Source organism: Schistocerca nitens, chromosome 6 (genome assembly GCF_023898315.1).
Source record: "Schistocerca nitens isolate TAMUIC-IGC-003100 chromosome 6, iqSchNite1.1, whole genome shotgun sequence".
Lineage (NCBI taxonomy): Eukaryota > Metazoa > Arthropoda > Insecta > Orthoptera > Acrididae > Schistocerca > Schistocerca nitens.
In genome coordinates this window covers 224993191-225016758 of record NC_064619.1, presented here as the reverse complement: position 1 = coordinate 225016758, position 23568 = coordinate 224993191, and the positions used below count along the sequence as shown (strand labels likewise).

Genomic DNA, 23568 nt, shown 5'->3' with positions numbered 1-23568 from the left:
TGGACGAACTTCACCTCCATGAAGATGTAATTGCTACAAGTGCTGTAAGAATAGCTTTCATCTTAGCACTGCTAGGCTCAGAACCACTAGTGGGGAAAAATAGATGCTGTTGTAGACAGAACATTACACTTGTTAACCATTGAGCATTGATGACTCTTCAGCTGCACATTGCACTGAAATGTGTCGAGCAAGGATGCCAAAAGATTCCTAACATTGTTATAGCTTCTTCACCAGTGAGACAGCAAGGCAACAAGATTTCTCTGTCCTGCAGTGGAATTTGTTCCATAACCTTTTGACTATTGGAACATCTTTTCCTCAGTGGAAAATTCCCTCCAGAACCAAGTAGTTGACTTAGGAATGAAGATTTTGGGCTTCAGCTTCTGTAGCTGACCAGCCTGGAGAGAAGCTAGATGGCAAAGTTTGTGGTGACATTGGTTTTCCAAACTCAACTGTTGCTGACACTGTAGACAATTTATATTCTTGCACCAGTCCAGGTGATGATACCTGCTGCAGAATGCTCTGCAAGCTACTATCATTAGGATGGACAGACAATTGGGAGTGTATTTTTGCTGTGTCAGCTGACAGAGCTACATTAAAGAGGGCAACATATTATAATAATGGAAAATAAATCTGGTTGGATAGTGTGACAACCAACAAGATATCATTGAGGCATACTCCAGTAGAAGTGGTAGCAGAGCCATCAAATACTGCCCTCAACTTAGTAGCAGAGCTGCATTGCTTGAAGCCAATATGGTGTGGAAGGTGAAACTTTGGACAAACAATATCCTCTACGTGTCATAGGTCAGATTAGTCTTGCACAACTGCAACATTTTCTCTTTTCAGATTCTGTTGCCTTCTAAATCTCCTCTGAAGATGCACCAGTCTTAGGGGGGTCAGTTGTCGTAATTCATGTAAGGGTTTACAGCCATGCTTCACTGGTAATCTAACCAAAAATCTCCCACTTTCATCTCTAGCTATGTAGTGCTGAAACTGTGCCTCACACAGTTTCACAGTTTATCCTGCTTACGTACAGTTTTGGTAGATAGTTCCTCTACTTCCCAAAACCTTTGCAGTTTGACATCTAGGTTGTCATCTCTAAAAAAATCTGGAGACTGTAGCACGAGGAAATTTGCATGAAGCAGAAGGAATCCTACCAGACAAAATCCAGCCAAATTTCATTTCAATCATTGCTGGATGATGTGGTTTCCCCAACCTTTCCATAGGAAAGGAATGTTGCAACATTCTTCTTAACGACACAGGCACTACAATATTGTATTAATCCACTGATATCTGGCTACCATACTTCAATTAAAATGTCCTCCCCGAAACAGTAATTACAATTAAGATATGAGTACAGGTTGCAGTGCAGGAATGATGATATATGGAAGTTTGGGTCTGGCTTTGAGTCGCACACAGATAGCTGACGTGTTTAAAGTGGCTGCTTGCTTAAAGTGGGAAATCTGGGTTCAAGACCTGGCCCAGCACAAATTTTCATTGTTGTCATTCGCTTACACAGTTGATAGTTGTTCACATGTGCAACTGCAAATACATTTCATGTTTCTAACACAAAAACCATTATGCATGAAAGACAGTTCAAGGTTAAAGGTATACGACACTAAGACTACAAAGGCATTATTTAGGCCGTTCATAAGAAATAACTGATTACTTTGTTTCTGTTTCAATTTCTCTGCCATGCCCTCAGATATAAAAGACAGTTGGCTTGTGCTATCTAGCAGTACTGTACAATATTGCTGCCTACTCGTGCTTTCTGTAATGTTGACAACTGTTGTTGCCAACAAAGCATTACAGTTCATACTAGGTCAGCAGAGAGGTAGTGTGGAACCACTCCATGGATTTCCTTTTTGTCTCTGGTTCGAAATGATGAACCCATGTTTCATAGCCAGTGATGAAGGTCAACAAAAAATCATCATGATTACCCTCGTAACGTGCAAGCTTTATGATCTTTTGTTAGGCAGCAAGGAACCCAGTGGGCACACACCTCTGAGTACACTGACTGGTGGACAAGCGTTCAGCACTACCAACAGAGACATCCAGTTGTGCAGTGAGGTGTTTGATTGTGAGCCATCGATCACCTCGAATGAGTGTGTCCGCTCATTCCAACATTGCAGGCGTCACAGCTGTATGTGGCCTGCTGGCATGCAGGAGATCTCTCAGATTTGTGTGACCTTGTTGTGATATGACAGATGTCTTGCCCAACAACTCATTGTGCTTTTTTTTCCACTAGCAACACCTATGAATGTCTGTGAAGCCCTGGTTTCCTGCCAAAACAAGAGGATTTTGGCTTTGATCCAATCCCTCAAATGCTGACAAAAATGTAGATTTTTCCTTTCTGGAATCCAGGTTGTCTAGCATTTATGATGCCATTTCTTTCTAAATATGACATCAATCTAATAAATATTAGTTTTTCATTAACTGAGAAAATAATAAGGTACTTACCAAATAGAAACTTCACTGAGCTGAGAGAACAAACACTAATTGTAGAATTCCGTACACAAAGTAAACAAAGAAATGGCACTGGCATTCTATGTTATTCATTATTTGTTATGAATAATAAATACATATTTGCAGAGAGGAGGGAAGTTGCTACTCACCATATAGTGGAGATGCTGAGTCGCAGATAGGCACAACAAAAAGGCTGTCACAAATTAGCTTTCGGGCAGTAAGGCCTTTGTCAAAACGAAACGTACGTACGTACGTACGTACGTACGTGTGTGTGTGTGTGTGTGTGTGTGTGTGTGTGTGTGTGTGTGTGTGTGTGTGTGTGTGTGTAATTTTGATGAAGGCCTTAGTGCTTGAAAGCTATAATTTGTGACAGTCTTTTTGCTGTGCCTATCTGCGACGTGTGTGTGTGTGTGTGTGTGTGTGTGTGTGTAATTTTGATGAAGGCCTTAGTGCTTGAAAGCTATAATTTGTGACAGTCTTTTTGCTGTGCCTATCTGCGACTCAGTGTGTGTGTGTGTGTGTGTGTGTGTGTGTGTGTGTGTGTAATTTTGATGAAGGCCTTAGTGCTTGAAAGCTATAATTTGTGACAGTCTTTTTGCTGTGCCTATCTGCGACTCAGCATCTCTGCTGTATGGTGAGTAGCAACTTTCCTTTTCATGGTATATTTGAATAATTATGTAGACAAAAATTTATTTGAATAAAGCCTTGCACTTCCTTCCTCATTCCGCTCAGTTAACATAACCAACTTTAACAAGACCTATTAGTTAATTTGCTCAGTTTACTCGTGAGAGCCTACAGTGTTCCTGGACTAAGTTTATTGTCAGTTATAAACAATGTTGACAGTTACAATCAATTGTCATGTTCTACAACATAAACATTTTTCATTTGATGTGTCCAAAATGCATCTCAGTGTCAGTGCAGTTTTAGCTGCAGACCAAATGTGAGCATTATTTCAACATCTATTCATACACATACGTTTACAGTACCACACCTAAATCAATCACACCTTCAGTCACATTGTGTTTGATTGTCGCTTTCATCTTCATTGCCCATAATATTACTCAGTCGGTGTGATAATATTTGATGAATACCAGTTATTGAGCATATACACTCTCCATAGAAAACATGGAAAATTGACAGCTAAAAAGAAACTTTAGTTCTAAATGTATTCTGACACTTCCCAGACCAATTAGTTTTGTTACATTGTGGTGAAGTTCTATAGAGTCCATGTTTCCTTAGCCTTGTGGCAGGGCGACTTGCCTGTTGCCTGGTACTGTGCCATGTGATACCAAGTGAGGAAACAGCTGACCACGTACTCTGCTGTGCGTGTGGAAAGCGAGTGATATAGACAAATCCTACTCGATGCCAACTGACCATGTGCGTGCAGTGCTCTACTGTCTAATCAGATGATGCTTTACAAATTGGGGAAGCTTCTGACCTCCAACTTCCGTGATAAGGTGTGATTATCAAACACCTTGTCCACTATTCCTGGTTTCAGCCCTTCCACCACTTTCTGTAAGCACTCAAGACAGTTGCTCCCAAATACAGGAGTCTGTCACAGTTCCAGGTTCTCTAACCTTTCACATTAGTGTTTCGCAGGAAGAATCTCTCTTCCCTCTGGTGATTCTCATCTGAGTTCACAGAGCATTTCCATAACACTTGCGTGTTGATCGAGTATACTGGTAACAAATCTAATGGCACACCTCTGAATTATTTGAATGTCCTCCATTAGTTTGTCATGGTGGGGATCCCAAACATTCAAGCAGTACTGAAGAATGGATTGCACAAGTGTTAAGTACATGGTCTCCTTTACAGATGAACTACACTTTTCTAGGTTTCTTCCAGTAAACCAAAGTTGACCATTCACTTTCCCTACAACTGACCTTATATGCTCATTCCATTTCATGTCACTTTGCAAAGTTATGCCTAGATATTTAATCAATGTGACTGTGGCAAGAAGCAGAACACTATTTCGAATATTACAGGATTGTTTTTCCTACTCATCTCAGTCAACTTAAATTTTTCTGCATTTAGAGCAAACTGTCATTTGTCACAACAAACAGAAATGCTGTTCAATGCCTCCTACAGTTACTCAAAGATGACACTTTCCCTTTCCCTACAGCATTGCGCTGACAACAAGTGAAAGTAAGTAAGTTAGTGCTTTTACACAGTTGAGTAGTGTAGCTTGTCTAGCTAGGAGACTACTCTGGCTGTGGCAGGGGAGAGCGACTTCGCGGTGTCACTGATCGACAATGCACACGCGCGTGCTGCCGGCCTGGCGGGCTACCACGGCGTGCTGAGTGTGACACCAACGCACCTGGTGCTGCGTGACCCCTTCCTGGAGGAGGTCCGTATGCGCATCGACTGGCGTCAGCTGCACCAGTGCCACGTGTCCGCTGCCACCAACCCTAGCGACGAGAATCGCATCTGCGTCCTACATACCAGCAGGTGAGTTTCAGCTATCTCCCATCAGATAATTGTTTTCAAGAATAGAGTGATTATGTACTATTGGACTGCTTCATAAATGCACACTACTGTTTAAAAGTATCCAGACAACGTTTAGTGCACATTAATGAGAGATGTATCCAGTCCACCTTTATCTTGGGGACACTTTCAGCGAGCTGTCTGCATGTCTGTGGAGAAATGGCCCAAGAGCTGAAACCAGAGGAAGTAGTGATGTTGGGCACTGGGGTCTGGAGCAAGGTCGACATTCTAACTCGTCCCAAAGACGCTGCATTGAGTTCAGGTTAGATTTGGGGCAGGTCAGTCCAGTTCTGGGACATTGTTATCTGCAAACTATTGCCTCACAGATGCTGCATACTGCATTATGAAAGGGTGCGTTGTAATGCTGACACAAGTAGTTACCATCTACAAACTGTTCCTCTACTATGCATAGTACATAATGTGTTCGTATCCTTGGGAATTTAGCATTTTCTTAAGTGCAATATGGGCCCACACCCTAACCATGATAAAAATTCCTGTACTGTAACACCACCACCTCTGTACTTCACTGTTGGCACTACATGTGATTACAGGTAACTATCTCCAGGCATTTGCCAAACCAAGACTCTTCCATTGGATTGCCATGGGGTATGGCGTGATTAATCAATTGGTTCCAGTTGTCCCACTGTTCAGTGGTGTCACTCTTTACACCACCTCGAGCATCGTTTAGCACTGACTTCAGAAATGTGTGGCTTATGAGGAACTGCTCGATCATTGTACCCCATTCTTTTCAACTCTCTACAAACAGTCTCTGTGCTATCTGCACAGCTGGTAAAACTTTGGAACCCACAAGTGATTCCTTACACTAATTTTATACAGTTTTTTATGGATTTGTTACTCAGGTGACATCCAATGGTGTTCACGTTGGAAGTCATTGGGCTCTCACGACTGATTCATTCTGCTGTTACTGCTTCAGTACTGATAACACGGTACTCCCTACCTCCTTTTATTGTGGTAGATCTGCCTCTCCTGACATTTAGTGGTCAATTCTGCATTACATAGGGGTATCGAGATACTTTGGACCAGATAGTGTATGTTTTCATCATGGATGACAATTGCACACTTGCATTATCGCTACTGTGTATGAAGGAGTGAAGCTTAAAGCTTTTATTTACAACTTTGGGTAACTTGATATAAGCCTTATGTGTGATACGATATAATCAAAGTGGTGGCAACATTCTAAAATTGCCATTTTTATGTAACTGATTTCATTAATTTAAGAATGTAACTTACGCCAGAAATAGCTATTCAGAGTACATAAAAGTACTGTAAACCAAAAAATTCAGTGTCTTCTCAAGACAGGATTATTTGTAAGTATTTCTAGGGCTTCAGAAGACAACTGCATGAAAACAAGGCTACAGAAAACAGACGTGCATCAGTGGATAGAGTATCTATTAAAGTTTTTAACTCATATTACAGGAGCTCACTTTGGGCACCAGTTGTTGTGCAGCAAATGTCAATATGAGGTCTGTTCAAAAAATTCTGTAACATTCATAATTTCATGCCAATGGTGTGTTGGAGCCAAATGTGGTTGGCATCTCTGCACATGCCTGTGTTTAATATGGAACTGCCTGAAGTTTCATTGTTGTATGTCTTTTATTGTTCAGTGTTGTACTGAGTAGAGTGTTGTGTTGCACAGTTTATGGATTTCAAGATAGTAAAGTTAGAGGAACAACCCGTCTGCATTAAATTGTGCACGAGACTCCAGAAAACCTTTACAGAGGCACATCAAATGATGTAGGAAGCCCATGGTGATGAGTGCTTAAGTCATACTTAGTGTTACAAATGGTTCACACAAAAATTAAAGATGAACCTTGTTCAGGATGCCCTTCAAAGTCTACTGATGATGCTCATGTCAGGAACGTCAACGAAATTGCGCATGCCAATTGAAGACTGACTGTCAGAGAGATAGCAGAAGAGTTTAACATTTCAGCTGGATCATGTCGTGCAATCCTGACACAGCATCTTGGAATGCATCAAGTTGCTGCCTAGTTCATCCCATGGCTTGTGTGTTAAGACCAGAAAGACCTTTGCAATCTGTGAAGAGCTTTCAGATCACGCAAATGAGAACGAGATGTTCCTTAAGAGTGTCATAACTGGTGATGGTGAGATATGGGTCTATGGTTATGATGTTGAGACTAAGGTTCAATCTTCAGATTGGGTCAGGAAAGGTTATCCAAGACCACAAAAAGCTTGTCAGGTCAGGTCAAATGTCAAAGGCATGCTGATAGTTTTCTTTGACTTTGAAGGACTAGTTCATCATGAATTTGTGCCACAGGGACAAACTGTTAATCAGTGGCACTATTGGGACGTGTTGTGACTCGTGTGAGAAAATGTAAGAAGGAAATGGCCTGAAATGAGACGAAACAATTCATGACTCTTGCATTATGATAACACAGCTGCACATTCGTCCCTGTTGGTGTGTGACTGTTGTACAAAAAAACCAAATCAGTGTGCTACCTCATCCTCTGTTCTGTACTCTCCAGACCTGGCCCTGCAGACCATTTTTTTTTTTTTAATTTCCAAAGTTGAAAACCTGTTGAATGGATGAAGATTTGCAATGACAGATGAGATAAAAGAAAATTTGCAGGCAGTGCTTTGTGCGATCCAGCAAAACACATACCAAGACTGCTTTTGCAAGTAGAAACAGCATTGGGAGCAGTGTATCAATTTTGGAGGAGAGTATTCAAAGGAGATCATGCACAGTAAGTAAAAGGTAAGCAAAGTAAAATTTTGTGAACAAAGTTCCCAAATTTTCTGAGCAGACCTTGTAAATGCATGCAATTCATTGAAGTCACTGCTGTTGCTGCTGCTTGGGAAGGCACAACAGCAGCCCCCTTTGCTAAGTCTGTTCATTGGGTTGCCTCCTTGCTGATGCAGATTAATTCAGTGTGAAGGTATGGAACATATGATTTGTCTACATGTTCTGACACATCTGCTCACAGTAGTATGGGTTGAAGTTTATCCATTGGTATGGGTTGTTTTCTGTCTGTCCTACAGTTTTCACACAGTCGTTTTCTGAAATCCCAGAGATACTTACAAATAACCCTCTATTTACTGGAGGTAGAGTTCTTTGATACCATAAATCATAATCATGCTTCATTAATATGTGCAAATTAACATTTTTCCCTTTATAAATATATATGCAGATGCCAATTCTTTGATTTAACGATCTGAAATTATATCACTCATAAATGAAAATCCTGTGTATCCAGTGAGTGTGGAAATAAAGCTAGAAAATTGTTCACAATAGATACATTTGTTCTTACAGCAGTAATGCAAAGTTGATTCTGGTTGGGGGGGGGGGGGGGTGGTTGCTTGAGGAAATGCTCTTGATCATTCACAAAAGTACTCCCTTAAGTGAAGAAACAGGAAATAAACTTTGAAAACACTTGTTTAACTTTGATGCTATCTATAACACTTTATTTGCTAATAAAATTGCACATCTGGTCTTATGTTAATGACTGTATTACCCAAATTTTGTAAGATGTGTTTTGAAAGCTACATCTTTTGACTGGTATGGATAAAGTGTGCCTTGTGTCAAGATTTGAAGAGATGAGTGTGAGAACTTCCCGAACCATTCGGTTTCATTTACTGATTTACCCTTGTGCCTTATCTCTTACAACATGGCCAGATCTTGTACAGTACTGATTTGAATGGATTGTGTTTTATTGAAGTTCAGCAACAATCAATTTTCAGACTGAATGATGCAATTTGAAATACATGTGTGGACTTTTTTGCCGTTACTGTCAAATGAAGTCCAACATGAGTGTACAGTGAAACTTGTGTATTTGGGCTAGCTGGGATCAGTCATACTACAAATGATAGAAAGTCTAAACTACAGAAAAGTTTTCTGACATAGCTACTTAAAACTATAAATAGGAATATAATATACCATGTAGGTAGTGATTAAATGAAAACTGGATGAACTGTAATTTCATGTGAGTACTGTAAAGGTTATTTAATTTAAAAACTTATATAATGATACCACAGTAATGGACAATAGGACTAAACAAATTAATTATTGAAGTTGTTATAAACATTGTTTGTAGATGCTGCATAATATTTTTGATTGCTCTAGGATTTAAAGGTTTCCCAGTTAGGAATGTTTCTGAATGGGTTGAGCCATCGGCATTAGAGCACAAAAGACCAGTGATTTCATTCTTTACTGACTTTGGATCTAGGTGTTGAACTCTTGCCGGGTGGCCTGTGATTTTCAGGGAACACATTTTTCTGCCATAGATGTGCCAGTTACAGAATCTGAAGAGCCATCCATTACTAGTCTTGAAACCTGTCTGGTCTAACTTCCCTGCAAATATTTCTGTCAAAGTTTTACTTCTATTACAGGAACTCTAACAGTGTGGTGTTGCCTGTACCAAGTGTACACAGCATCACCAGTAGTGGTCAGTTTTGGTCCAGATGTAGGTTTTTGTTTTCCTTCTAGTTCGGCCTGCTTTATCACAAAGTCCCAACGTGTATTGCTATTTTTCTTAATGTCATAAAAAGATAACTTAACAGTGTCAAACACCACCATAACACCCTGGGCAGAAGCACTGGCTTCAATTTCATAAATAATTCTCCTTTACTCTTCTAAATTTCATGATCTGTATTCACTCCTAACACTCATATTGATTACTGTATTGCACTTTAATGCACTTTCAAGTGATGAAATAGATAGGATTTAATAGAACTCATCATGCAAGTGAGATGAGCAGGCTCTGAATTTGTTGTGTGCTTGTGAAAAACAATAATCCTTAAGTTTGTCTTTGTCACAAGTGAAGCAAATCGGAAGGCAAGGATGCCTTAAACATTTTACAGTAAATGAGCCTGATGGAAATGATGTCTAGCATAGTAAGGCTTTGCGATAAGAACTATTCCAGAGTATCACAAATTTGGAATTCAGCCTCTTCTACATGAGCAACTTTCTTGTCTAAATAGACTACTCATGGCCGTGATGTTTGGTTTCTGCACTGTCCCACCTGTCACAAGTGGTTGTTTTTGTTTATTTGTAAATGCCAAAACTGCCTGTGTTGCAAGAGTTGTCTGCTGTGTATTTTAGCACCTGAACAATGAAAGTGGAGTTATTGTGGGAGAACACTTACAGGAAAAATACCAGGACCTCATGCCCCACCCTTTGCAACCTGTTGGGGGGGGGGGGGGGGGGGGGAATCCAAAATGAATTTCCATTGTGCAGCAGAATGTGCTCTGCTGTAAAACCTCATGGCAGATCAAAACTTCATATCAGACCAGGTCTCAAACCTGAGACTTTTGCCTTTCATGAACAATTGCTCTACCAACAGAAGTACCTAAATATGACTCACGACCAGTTCTCACAACTATACTTCTGCCAGTGCCTTATCTCCTTGACTGTGAAAGGCAAAGGCCTCAGGTTCGAGTCCCAATCCAGCATACAGTTTTCATCTGTCAAGTTTCAACAATTAAGAAGCCACATAGAACAAAATCGATTGATACAATAGGAGTCAGCTCAGTGAGAATAAATTAACATTTGAAATTAGCAGATGAGGCCACGGTCGCGTGTTTTTGCATATACAGTACGTAGTTAGCTACATACTCTCCACTCGAGGTATCTGAAAGTTTCACGACCGTTGCAGTGTAACTGCCAGGTAACCACAGCACATGCACAGAGAGGTATTGTTCAGTGCTAATACATTTTGCTGCCTTCATTTTCCCATGCTGAAGAGACCTGGGGGCTCTGATTGATTATTTGATGGTAAGACAGAGATTCCGGAACCAGATTTTAAATTGTAAGACATTTGCAGGGGTGGATGTGGACTCTGACCACAATTTATTGGTTATGAACTGTAGATTAAAACTAAAGAAATTGGAAAAAGGTAGGAAGTTAAGAAGATGAGACTGGATAAGTTGAAAGAACCAGAGGTTGTTGAGAAATTCAGAGGGAGCATTAGGGGACGACTGACCAGAACAGGGGAAAGGAATACAGCAGACGATGAGTAGGTAGCTTTGAGAGATGAAATTGTGAAAGCAGCTGAGGATCAAATAGGTAAAATGGCAAGGCTCGGTAGAAACCCTTGGGTGAGGCAAAAAGGAATTCAAATATCTAAAAAATGAGACTGACAGGAAATAAAATGGCTAAGAAGGAATGGCTAGAGGACAGATGTAAGGATGTAGATGCATATTCCATTAGGGGAAAGATAGATACTTCCTACAGAGGTAGATACTTCCTACAGGAAAATTAAAGAGGCCTGTGGAGAAAAGTGAATATCAAGAGCTCACATGAAAAACCAGCCCTAAGCAAGAAGGGAAAGCTGCAAGGTGGAAGGAGTGTACAGAGGATCTACACAGGGGAGATGAACTGCAAGCAATGTTACAGAAGTGGAAGAGGATGTAGATGATGAGATGGCAGATTGATACTATGAGAAAAATTTGACAGAGCAGTGAAAGACCTAAGTTGAAACAAGGCCCCAGGGGTAGACACCATTACGTCAGATCTACTGATAGCCTTGGGACAGCCAGCCATGACAAAACTCTTCCATCTGGTGTGCAAGATAATAATACGAATTCAGGAGAAAGCTGATGCTGACGTGTGAAAGAAACGGAACTATCAGTTTAATAAGTCATTGCTTCAAAATACTAACATGAGTTCCTTGCAGAAGAATTGAAAAATTGGTAGAAGCCAACATGAGGGAAGATCAGTTTGGATTCTGGAGAAATATAGGAACACGTGAAGCACTACTGATCGTACGACTTACCTTATAAGATAGGTTACAAAAAGGCAAATCTAGGTTTATAGCATTTGTAGACTTGGAGAATGCTTTTGGCAGTGTTTACTGGAATACTGTCTTTGAAATTCTGAAGGTAGCAGGAGTAAACTACAGGGAGCGAAAGTCTATTTACAGTATGTACGGAAATCAAGATGGCAGTTAAGAGTAGAGGGCCCTGAAGAGGTAGCAGCGATTGAGAAGGGAGTGAGGCAGTTTTGTAGCCTATCCCCAATGTTGTTCATTCTGTGTATTGAGCAGGCACTAAAGGAAGTCAAAGAAAAATTTGGGTAAGGAATTAAAGTTCAGGGAGAAGAAATAAAATTTTGAGATTTGCTGATGACATTGTAGTTCTGTTGGAGCTAGCAAAGATGGATAGTGTCTTGAAATGTGGATATAACATGAACACCAACAAAAGAAAAACAAGGATAATGGAATGTATTTGAATTAAATCAGGTGATGCTGAGGGAATTAAATTAGGAAACAATACACTTAAAGTAGTAGATGAGTTTTGTTATTTGGCCAGTACAATAACTGATGATGGCCTAAGTAGACAGGATGTAAAATGTTGATTGGCAAATGGCAGGAAAAGCGTTTCTGCAGAAGAGGAATTTGCTAACATTGAGTATACACTGAAGAGACTGGTAGACCGGCCTAATATCATGTAGTGCTGCCGCGAGCATGCAGAAGTGCCACAACATGACATGGTGTGGACTCGATTAATGTCTGAAGTAGTGCTGTTGGGGAATTGACACCACGAATCCTGCAGGGCTGTCCATAAATCTCCAAGAGTACGAGAGGGTGTAGATCTCTTCTGAACAGCATGTTGCAAGGCATCCCAGATATGCTCAATAGTGTTCTTGTCTAGGGAAGTGTTTAAAATAACAAAAGTGTTCCTGGAGCCACTCTGTAGCAATTCTGGACGCGTGGGGTGTCGTATTGTCCTCGTGAAATTGCGCAAGTCCGTCAGAATGCACAATGGACATAAATGGATGCAGGTGATCAGAAAGGATGCTTACGTACGTGTCACCTGTCAGAGTCGTGTCTAGACGTATCAGGGGTCCCATATCACTCCAACTGCATATGCCCCACACCATTACAGAGCCCCCACCAGGTTGAACAGTCCCCTGCTGATATGCAGGGTCCATGGATCCATACCTGTAAACGTCCATTCACTTGATACAATTTGAAACGAGACTCGTCTGAGAAGGCAACATGTTTTCAGTCATCAACATTCCAATGTTGGTATTGACGGGCCCAGGCGAGGCGTGTAGCTTTGTGTTGTGCAGTCATCAAGGGTAAGCGAGTGGGCCTTCGGCTCCGGAAGCCCATATCGATTATATTTCATTGAATGGTTGGCACGCTGACGATTTCTGGTGGCCCAGCATTGAAATTTGCAGCAATTTGCGGAAGGGTTGCACTTTTGTCAAGTTGGACGATCCTCTTCTGTCGTCGTCGGTCCCGTTTTTGCAGAATCTTTTCTCGGCGCAGTGTCGGAGATTCGATGTTTTACTGGATTCCTGACATTCATGGTGTATTCGTGAAATGGTTGTACGGGAAAATCTCCACTTCGTCGCTACCTCGGAGATGCTGTGTCCCATCGCTTGTGCGCTATCACAACGTGTTCAAACTCACTTAAATCTTAATAACCTGCCATTGTAGCAGCAGGGACCGATCTAACAACTGCGCCAGAAACTTGTTTTATTTACGCGTTGCCGATCGCAGCGCCGTCTTCTGCCTGTTTACTCATCTCTGTATTTGATTGCTCATGCCAGTACCAGTTTCTTTGGCGCTTCATTGTAGATTTAAGTTTATAAAGTCTAGGATTTCTCTGGTGTGTATCCATGTATGGAAATGAAACATGGACGATAAACAGATTAGGGAAAGTGAGAGTACAAGCTTTCGAAATGTGGTGTAACAGAATAATGCTGAATATTAGATGGGTAGATTATGTAACTAATGAGAAGATAGAGAACAGAATATGGGACAATAGAAATTTGTGGCACAACCTGAGAAGAGAAGGGATCGGTTGGTAGGACACATTCTGAGACATCAAGGGATCACCAAATTAGTATTGGAGGGGAGTGTGGGGGGTAAAAATCGTAGAGGGAGACCAAAAGATGAATACATTAAGCAAATTCAGGAGGATATAAGTTGCAGTAGTTATTCGGAGATGAAGAGGCCGCATAGGATAGAGTAGCATGGAGAGCTTCATCTAAACCAGTCTCAGGAGTGGAGACGACAACAACAACAAAAACTTTCCCCATGTGTGTCTGTTGTGTTTTTCTGTGTTGTTACTAGTGCACAGTGACTTCAGATTGAAATTATGAAGCTAATTAGTACTTCGGAATTGAAAGGCATAGAACAGAATAGTCAGTCCCGGGAGATGATGATTCCCTTCGGGCCGGCCGGTGTGGCCAAGCGGTTAAAGGCGCTCCAGTCTGGAACCGCGTGACCGCTACGGTCGCAGGTTCGAATCCTGCCTCGGGCATGGATGTGTGTGATGTCCTTAGTTTTAAGTAGTTCTAAGTTCTAGGGAACTGATGACCTTAGAAGTTAAGTCCCATAGTGCTCAGAGCCGCCATTCCCTTCGGGAAAAGGACATTACGGCGCAGCAAGTTCAATTGAGAGTCCAAGTGGCCACAGACGATTTGCATAGCACTATCCAGAAAATTAAAAGGAAAGGCAGGTTATGGGAATCTGGCGGAGAAAGGAAATTTGTAACCCCAGATAAAAAACGTAAACACAAAACAGTTATATTAATCTATAGTTTTGATGAGGCCTTTGCTAGGAGGATTGTTTACAACTTTTATATGACCGAAAAACGAGTGCTAACAGTGGAAGGAATTAAACAGAAGCTGAAAGAAGCTATAGACTTTCAAGGTAACGATACTAGTGTAAGGCGGTTATTAAAGAAATTAAATTTCCGCTGGAAAAAAACAAAATCATACTGTTAGAGAGAAGTGACGCCCGAGAAAAGAGAATTGCGTATTTGAAGCAATAAAAAAATTAGGAAAACAGACATTTTTTACGTTGATGAAACTTTCATTTTATCGTCATACGTAATTGGGAAGACGTGGAATAAAAATACAACTCGGTCGCTTCAAACCTATATCATAGGGACGATACCTATCAACAACTCATGCCGGCGGTAAAAATAGCGTAATTTCCTAATGGGCTTGTCAAGTGGAATTCAAACCAAGCAACGGGAGATTATTTCAACCACAAGAACTACCGAAATAACCAAAAAAAAAAAAAAAAAATGGTTGACAGAGAACGTGATTCCCAATTTAAAACTTAAACATGTACTAGTTATTAACAATGCTCCATATCACAATGTTCAAATAAAGCTCCAACGTGTAATTCTCGGACGACTTGTTGAAACTTATTTTGTATGAGCTCGTTCGAAGAACCGAGCCAAGGACCATCGAGTAATCCATTGATAACATCCTACAAATTCTGGTCACGTTGAGTTACGCGTTGCTCCTTACCACCCAGAATTAAACCAAACAGAGAATATTTGTTCTATTGTGAAGGTTTGGGTAGCTTCTAGCAGGGTGCCATTTGTGCTTTTACCAGTGGGGGGGGGGGGGGGAGGATGTCTTAGGGGGTTAGTAGAATTAAATATGTTACTAGCTTGGACCGTGGCGTTACGCTTGGTTAAACAGCTATTTATAAATAGATGCTAATGCCGAAACTCACTATTGACGCGTATGCATTATCAGAAAAGCCATCCCTTGTTGTATCTTTAAAAGTACTTTATAGGTAAAGCTTATTTACAAAATCATCTACATACAAGTACAGATATACGAGGGGAATTCAAAAAGTAGAGGCACATTTGTGAAAAGTTGTACTTATTCTGATGATAGAAAATACTATTAGTAAGACTTATTAAAAACTTTCAGTGTTCGGCTCCACAAATTTAAATAATACGTAAAGTTTTACTCCAGTGCTTGGGAAATAAACATCCCAGGTTGGGATGCATAAACTAAAACCAGTGGAGGGGCTGGTCTGATGCAGAGGGGGGGGGGGGGGGAATCCCCCCTGCAAATCGCACACTGGCTTCTAGGAACGTTCTGTGAATAAAAAAGACTGGATTCCGTTGTGCGAACATGTTAAAAAGAATTGAGCGAGAATATATGTAGCAAGAAATCTCTTTCGATGATGAAATAGAGAAAATAATAATAAGTTTAGGTAGCGTAGGCAGTGACGACGAAGGTGATTATAGTAAATCTCACTTTGGAGACAGAGAGCTGCAAGCAGTAACTGAGTTTCTAATGGTGATGGAAGGTGAGATTTTAAATTTCACATTCAGCACAATCAATATATTATTGACGTCACTGACCCACTCGAAGTGGTTGGAGGCTGATTTATACGCAAGCACAGCTGGGTTTCCCCAGGCGCGAATTGCTTATATGTTTGCTCTCCCTACCACCACTCGCGTAAGCCAGTTTACGTGTGGAAAGCCAGTTTACGCGTGGAAACACCCTACTTTTTCACAGTCATTCCAACTGACGCGTAAGTTACGAAAGTCAAAAGGTGTTGAACTTCCTTGCACGATGTCGCTTGACCCACCATCGCCTGCAAGCTTCAGCAACTTCGGATACGTGGATCAGCTCTCATTCTTCTCTGGTTCGTTCGACAGCGTAGATCTAGAATCGCTCAACTAAGTAAATACATACTTCCTAAAGTTGCAGAATTATTAAAAAAAAAAAAAATAAGAGTATCATCCTATCACTTATTAACGGTCAATACTGTAAAGGCCTCCACTAAAACCGTCTGTAAATATAATAGTGTTTATGTTAGCGTTATAATTTAGTAATGACCGTGGAGGTATAGTAATGACTGTGCTGCACAGTAATATAAAGATGTTTATAAAGTTAAGTACTGTGCCAGTAAAACACACATGTATTTACGGCATCTGTGACCTCTCAGAAACTGGACGAACTCTGAAAATAAGAACAAAGCTGAACTGTCGAGACAAAAACCTTACTTTATGATGTATCTTCAGTGCACTGTAAACAGAACAAAAATTTAGAAACAATGCTTTTCAGGATTCTATACATATATTGCAGTGGCGCCAATTGTCAGGTATGTCAGTGTTAATTGTAATTTAATGCGAGCTGGCCCGTCATCTGTCATACATTTATCAGGCTTTTGTACAGAGCCAGAAATACGGTTCAAAAAGATTTAGAAATTGTCTTTACTCAGTGAAAATCATTTTCGAACGAAATGTAGTCTTTAGCAGATATAACTCCCATATCAGCGTGTTAGATGTTCCCAAAAGATTCCTACAAGATGCTCATTTCCATGCCCAACATTTGTGGGTCCGTATTTTTGTTTGTCAGCGTTACTAGGACGACTTCAGCTAAAATCTGCACAACTGTCGTACAAATAATTTCTCGTGTAGCCATCTTGAAAGTTGCGTAAGTAGTGTCTCCAACTCAGGCGTATGGAAACGCGGGATAAATTCTAGTGTCCGATTCCATTCGTTGGCTTTGATCAATGACGTCATACGTAAGGCTAAAATGCTGCATATCGGCAATCTATGAAGGGAACGGATCATACACGTAAACGAATATAGCACGCGATAAATTAATACATTTAACGCGATTATTATTTACGCACGAATTACATGTAAAAGAGTTGAAGATAACCGAAATAAATAAGAAGAGGAGTGTAAAAAATCTGTATCTAATTAGGATTATTATCATAATTTATGCGAGTGGAGGGGCACAGAGAACCACGAACTGTGTTACAGTATAGTGCTTGGTGAAATCGTCCTGTTGCAAAATTACGTTAATTCTTTTATTGATTCAAACGGGAGAAGCGCAGGAAAGTTGGGGTTTGGGGAGGGGAGAAATTAAATCGGAACAGAACAACGGAAAAATAAAGCGAATTATAGCAAACACGAATTACTAACATAAAATATGGAGAAATGAACGCCGTAAATCCTAAACAAAGCAGCTACTCAAGTAACGGAAACCAATTAAAATTTAACAAATATTTGAATCAGTAACTAGAATTGACCTATATAAGAGGTCAATTCTAGGTACCATTTCCAATATTATTAACTTTACTGTAGAAGTTCAAAGAGCAGCTACAAGTGCAGAAATGGTATTATATTTAACACAGGACCTGGAAAAACGATATAATTAATGAAATAGCGAATAGGTGGAATCGGTAAATAGAACTGACCTATATAGTAGGTCAATACTAGTTACCGATTCAAATGCTTGTAGCTGTTTCGCAGCAATTAGAGAGCAAGTACGAGCGGAAAAATGTTATTACACTTAAGATAACTGCCGGAAAAATAAAGACCCAGTTAATGAATTTTCGAATAGGTCGAATGGGTAACTAAAATTCACCTCATATGTGGTCATTTCTAGTTACCGATTCCAATATTACTAACTTTCGCAAAACTTCAGAGAGCAATTACAAATGCAGATATTGTATTATATTTTTCACACACACTGCAAAAACGATGTAAGTCATGAAGCATCGAATAGTTGGAATCGGCAACTTGAATTAACCTATATAGGAGGTCATTTATAGTTACCGATTCTAATATTAACGTTTCACGGCAGTGCAAAGAGCAATTACAAGCGCAAAAATCTTATAACACATGAGAAACGTGCTTAAAAAAAGATCTTGTTACTAAACTACAGAGTACGACGAGACTTTCAAAAATGAAAATCTTTACAAACATTATTGCACACTTAAAAAAAATGAAACGCAAAAATGACCAAACCTTGGAACCGATAAAAATACTTCACGACAGTGACACCACGCACAGTTGTTCCAAAATAACACCCACTAAAATTGACACATCAGGAATGAAAGTTAAACAAAGTATAGTAAAAACATCGAAAAGGAAAACATACCAGTGGCTACATAAAAAGAAACTTACCACATATGAACTTTCAAAGGAGTGAAAGATCTAGGCTGACAAGAAGAATAAAATAAGAAAATAACAAGAAGTAATAATGTTAGGAAGTCGAACTACAACGAAATACGCAAAATTCAGAATAACTAATCAAAAAATTAATTGGAAACACAAACTGCCAGGCACGAAAGAGGCACCACCCAAATCAGTTCTTCCCCACCACCCGCCCTCAACCAGAAGCAAAATTTTAAAATAATAAAAAAATGATATCACAAGTCAATCACATAAACCCACCCCCCTGCACAATACACAGCAACACCCCTCACCCCACCATTATAACCAAAAAATATTAAACGACAGAAAAACCTCCTCCCAGAGAAACCAGAAAAGTAACAAACCCACAGTACAGTAACAGAAAAAAACGCAACGTAAAACAAGACAAAAATCAGATCCACCAACACCTAGCTAACAAAACGAGACTTGTATATTTTGCTGAATATTTTCATACATACAAGAAATACACAATAACCTTTAGGAATACTCTTCCTCCAACAGTATTCATCAAAATGGCTTGCAACACTGAAATCCTTCTCTTTCCCTGCCCGACAACAGATTTTACAGCCCTCCAGTACCACTCGATAGTATTGGTACATGCCCCCATCTTGTAATCTTTAAACTGGGTTTGTGATTCATGACCAAATGATGATAACCCCTTTCACCCAACTCCTTGTACGAAGCAATCCCATCTGACATGACTATGGAACCTTCTTCCACATATTCTTCTATTAAAGATGTCAACACTTCCTTTGTACGATTTGGTACGACCCTACCAATACATCATCAGCACAATCCCCTCCAGAAATTACTACTCCAAAAACCCAAAGACCAGTCACCTCATACCCCTTTCATACTTTCAACTTTTGTAATAACACTCGCTTGCTTATTACTGTTCCTGCACGTATTCCATGATTTTTAGATGTTCGTTCCACAACTTTACTGGCAGGAATTGATAGCCGTTTGTGAACTCCTATTCTTTCTCCTGCTCGTAAAACTCAAGAGTTCTCAGTGGTAAAATCAGTGCCTGGCTGTCTTAGTAACACAATTTGATGCAAAGTGTTCTCACTAGGCGAACGAAGTCTTTTCGGTGACATTTTCCAAGTATCAGAATACTTAATTGTCGTTCCATATAGCGACGATTTGTATCACATCACCATTTTATGCTGAAGTCTAGTGTTAATGAGGGCTGACTTCATTTGTGTTGTATGCAGCGCCTTCTGTGCTGGCGCGGGGCAGCTGGTGCTGTGGTGCGGGTGGCGCGCACCACGGCTGGTGCAGCGCGTCGTTTCTCGCGGCTGGCGGCCGCCGCAGCGCCTGCTGTCCTCGCCGCTGCCCACACCGCCGTCTGCACCGCCTTCTCTACCGGCCGCTGCCACCGCGCCCGCATCCACCGCCGCCTCTATGGCCGGCCCACTGGTGGCACAGTCCGCTGTGTGCGCGGGCCTGCGCGCCGCCAGCCGCCGGCTCAGCCGCAGCGAGAGCGACCTGCACTGCTGCTGGGCAGCCGACGACAGGCTCGCCGGCTCCCCTCAGCGCGCTGCTGCCGTCCTGTTGCGCACGCACTCGGGGTCGCGCGACTCTGGCGTGCGAGTCTCCACCGCTTCCGACGACTCCAGCACCGGCCGCGGCAAGGTAGTGGTACTCTATATCTGCGCTGTTTCCTAACAGTTACTTGCGTTCTTCCTATTGGAGGGGTGTCGGCAACGGCCATATTGCCGCCCTTAAGCCATCTGTCTATATTTTATCGACCTGTACACAGAGGAAGCTGAAGTAGTGGGATAACGATACACCCACGAGCAAATGGCGGTGGTTGGGGTTGTTTGGGGGAAGAGACCACACTGTGAGGTCATCGGTCTCATTGGATTAGGGAAGGATAGGGAAGGAAGTCGGCCGTGCCCTTTCAAAGGAACCATCCCGGCATTTGCTTGGAGCGATTTAGGGAAATTACAGAAAACCTAAATCAGGATAGCCAGGCGCAGAATGGCGCTGTCATTGCGTACATAACGTACACGAGGGTAGTGCATTGGCGAAGCTGTCATTTGCACTGAGGTGAAATGGTTTTTGACGCGATTGTGGCGGGAATTACCAACTTCGAATGTGGCATGGTTGTTGGAACTACACAAGTGGGACACTCCATCTCTGAGATGGTTAGGTAGTTCAGTATTCCGAGATTCAAAGTGTCAAGAGTGGAATAACAAGTTTCAGGCATTACCTCTCACCTCGGACAGTGCAGTGACTGATGTCTTCCACTTAACGACCGCGAACAGCGGCATTTGCCCAAGTTGTCAGTAGTGCGGATACAGAAAAACCTCAAGGAGGGGGTGCTAGAGATACCTTGAGCTACCTTTACTTTATCACAATAAAAAATAATCATGTCACATGCAAAGTTTAAGAAAGTTTTATCTAAACTGATTATACACTCATACAAGACAATGCCATCTTATGATATAAAAAAATTCACAATTGTGGTTCTCTTCCTTACATTCTATTCTATTCTATTCTTCCTTGAAAGTTGGTTAATTACACCATCAATAGGGCGATCAATGTTTGGGTGAGTGTTCAACAAAGCTAAGCCATTAAGTTGATCCACCTTCATTGTCAACCTCAGCCATGTCGCTGTACGCTGCAGTGTTGAAAAACTTCTTTCTGCTGTAGCAATAGATGCAAATAGACACACAAATATTTTGTACAGCGTGTGCAAAGTAAGAGCATACAGAATATCAGACCAGCTGTGTGGCTGGATTGAAGAGTTTTTAGCAAACAGAGCACAGCATGTTGTTCTCAATGGAGAGACGTCAAAGTAACCTCTGGCGTGCCACAGGGGAGTGTTATGGGACCATTGCTTTTCAAAATATATACATAAATGACCTAGTAGATAGTGTCAGGAGTTCCATGTGGCTTTTCGCGGATGATGTTGTAGTATACAGAGAAGTTACAGCATTAGAAAATTGTAGCAAAATGCAGGAAGATCTGCAGTGGATAGGCACTTGGTGCAGGGAGTGGCAACTGACCCTTAACATAGACAAATGTAATGTATTGCGAATACATAGAAAGAAGGATCCTTTATTGTATGATTATATGATAGCAGAACAAACACTGGTAGCAGTTACTTCTGTAAAATATCTGGGAGTATGCGTGCGGACCGATTTGAAGTGGAATGATCATATAAAATTAATTGTTGGTAAGGCGGATACCAGGTTGAGATTCATTGGGAGAGTCCTTAGAAAATGTAGTCCATCAACAAAGGAGGTGGCTTACAAAACACTCGTTCGACCTATACTTGAGTATTGCTCAACAGTGTGGGATCCGTACCAGATTGGGTTGACGGAGGAGATAGAGAAGATCCAAAGAAGAGCGGCGCGTTTCGTCACAGCGTTATTTGGTAACCGTGATAGCGTTACGGAGATGTTTAGCAAACTCAAGTGGCAGACTCTGCAAGAGAGGCGCTCTTCATTGCGGTGTAGCTTGCTCACCAGGTTTCGAGAGGGTGCATTTCTGGATGAGGTATTGAATATATTGCTTCCCCATACTTATACCTCCTGAGGAGATGACGAATGAAAAATCAGAGAGATTCGAGCGCACACAGAGGCTTTCCAGCAGTCGTTCTTCCTGCGAACCAATACGCGACTGGAACAGGAAAGGGAGGTAATTACAGTGGCACGTAAAATGCCCTCCGCCACACGCCATTGGGTGGCTTGCGGAGTATAAATGTAGATGTAGATGGTAGTGTTAAGACTGTGGCACAGTCCCCACAAAGTCATGGACCAGCGAGTTGTCAACAAGGCACTGTGAAAGTAGCTTCATAATAGTGTGGGCTGTGTTTACATGGAATGAACTGGGTCGTCTGGTCTATCTGTACTAGTCATTGACTGGAAATGGTTATGTTAGGCTGCTTGGAGACCACCTGCAGCCATTCATGAACTTCATGTTCACAAACATGTCACTGGGCCACAGTTCTTTGCGACTTGTTTGCTGAACATTATGCAAAGTTTGAGTGAATGATTTGACCACCCAGACTGCCTGACACGGACCTCATTGAAAATTTATGGGACATAATTGAGAAGTCAGATCACGCACAAAATTCCTGCACTGGCAACACTTTCATAATTATGGACAGCTATAGAGACAGCATGACTCAACATTTCTGCTTGGGTCTTCCAATGTCTTGTCACGGCCATGCCACACGTTGTTGCACTATGCTGGGCAAAAGGAGGTTAGACATGATTTTCGGAGGTATCTCGTGGCATGTCACCTTTGTGTACAGTTGTATTACCCAAGTATCTTTGCTTGACAGCTAACAGATGACATATGCACACAACAGATTTACTGGTCTTCTGTTTACATTCTGAACTTTCTTAAAAATATGCAACTCATTGTTTGCTGCACGTATTGAACCTAGTATTTGCATTTTCATTTGAAATTTCTTTGTCTAGTGTGGAAACAGATGTAAAATCCAAAGGATTAAAAATAACTAACAAAAATTCTTTTGCTCCGGTTAACATTAATTAGGAAACAAAATGGGACAATAATCAGACGTGATGGCTCAGGTATACATCATCTTTACTTGAAACAGTGGACAGTCTAGGTTGGAACTGATTGTTAAAAAAAAATTTGTCCTTCCATGAAGTCAGTAAAAAAGTTCTGTTGCAGTGTTCTAAGATGTTTAAGGCTGGACAGGAGGACAAAATGTTTATAGGAATTGTGTACAACCAACTGAGTACCCCATCAAGGCAATAAATGACTTCAAACAACCTGCATTACTCAGGAATTTATAACAGGGAAGCAGATGACAGTTGTGCCTGGAGGGTGGAGGGGGGGGGGGGCAGGCAATCAGGCTCTGAAACTTCTCCAATGTAGTCCAGTAGAATTATCATTCAAATCGGAAACAATTGCTACAAAAGGTTTTATTGTTTTAATGGC

At 41.1% G+C, this 23568-nt stretch overlaps 1 protein-coding gene across 3 annotated transcripts in view; it reads left to right on the top strand.

Moving 5' to 3' along the window:
- The window catches only part of LOC126263120 (uncharacterized), an 864071-nt gene that overhangs the window by 827621 nt on the left and 12882 nt on the right, over positions 1 to 23568 (top strand). For 2 of the 3 annotated variants that reach the window (XM_049960136.1, XM_049960134.1), the window contains 2 exons: positions 4683 to 4911; positions 19860 to 20283. In XM_049960136.1, the coding sequence (XP_049816093.1) occupies positions 4683 to 4911; positions 19860 to 20283 (653 nt within the window). The remainder of the gene's footprint in view (positions 1 to 4682; positions 4912 to 19859; positions 20284 to 23568) is intronic. The other variant, XM_049960135.1, reaches the window with a different exon arrangement.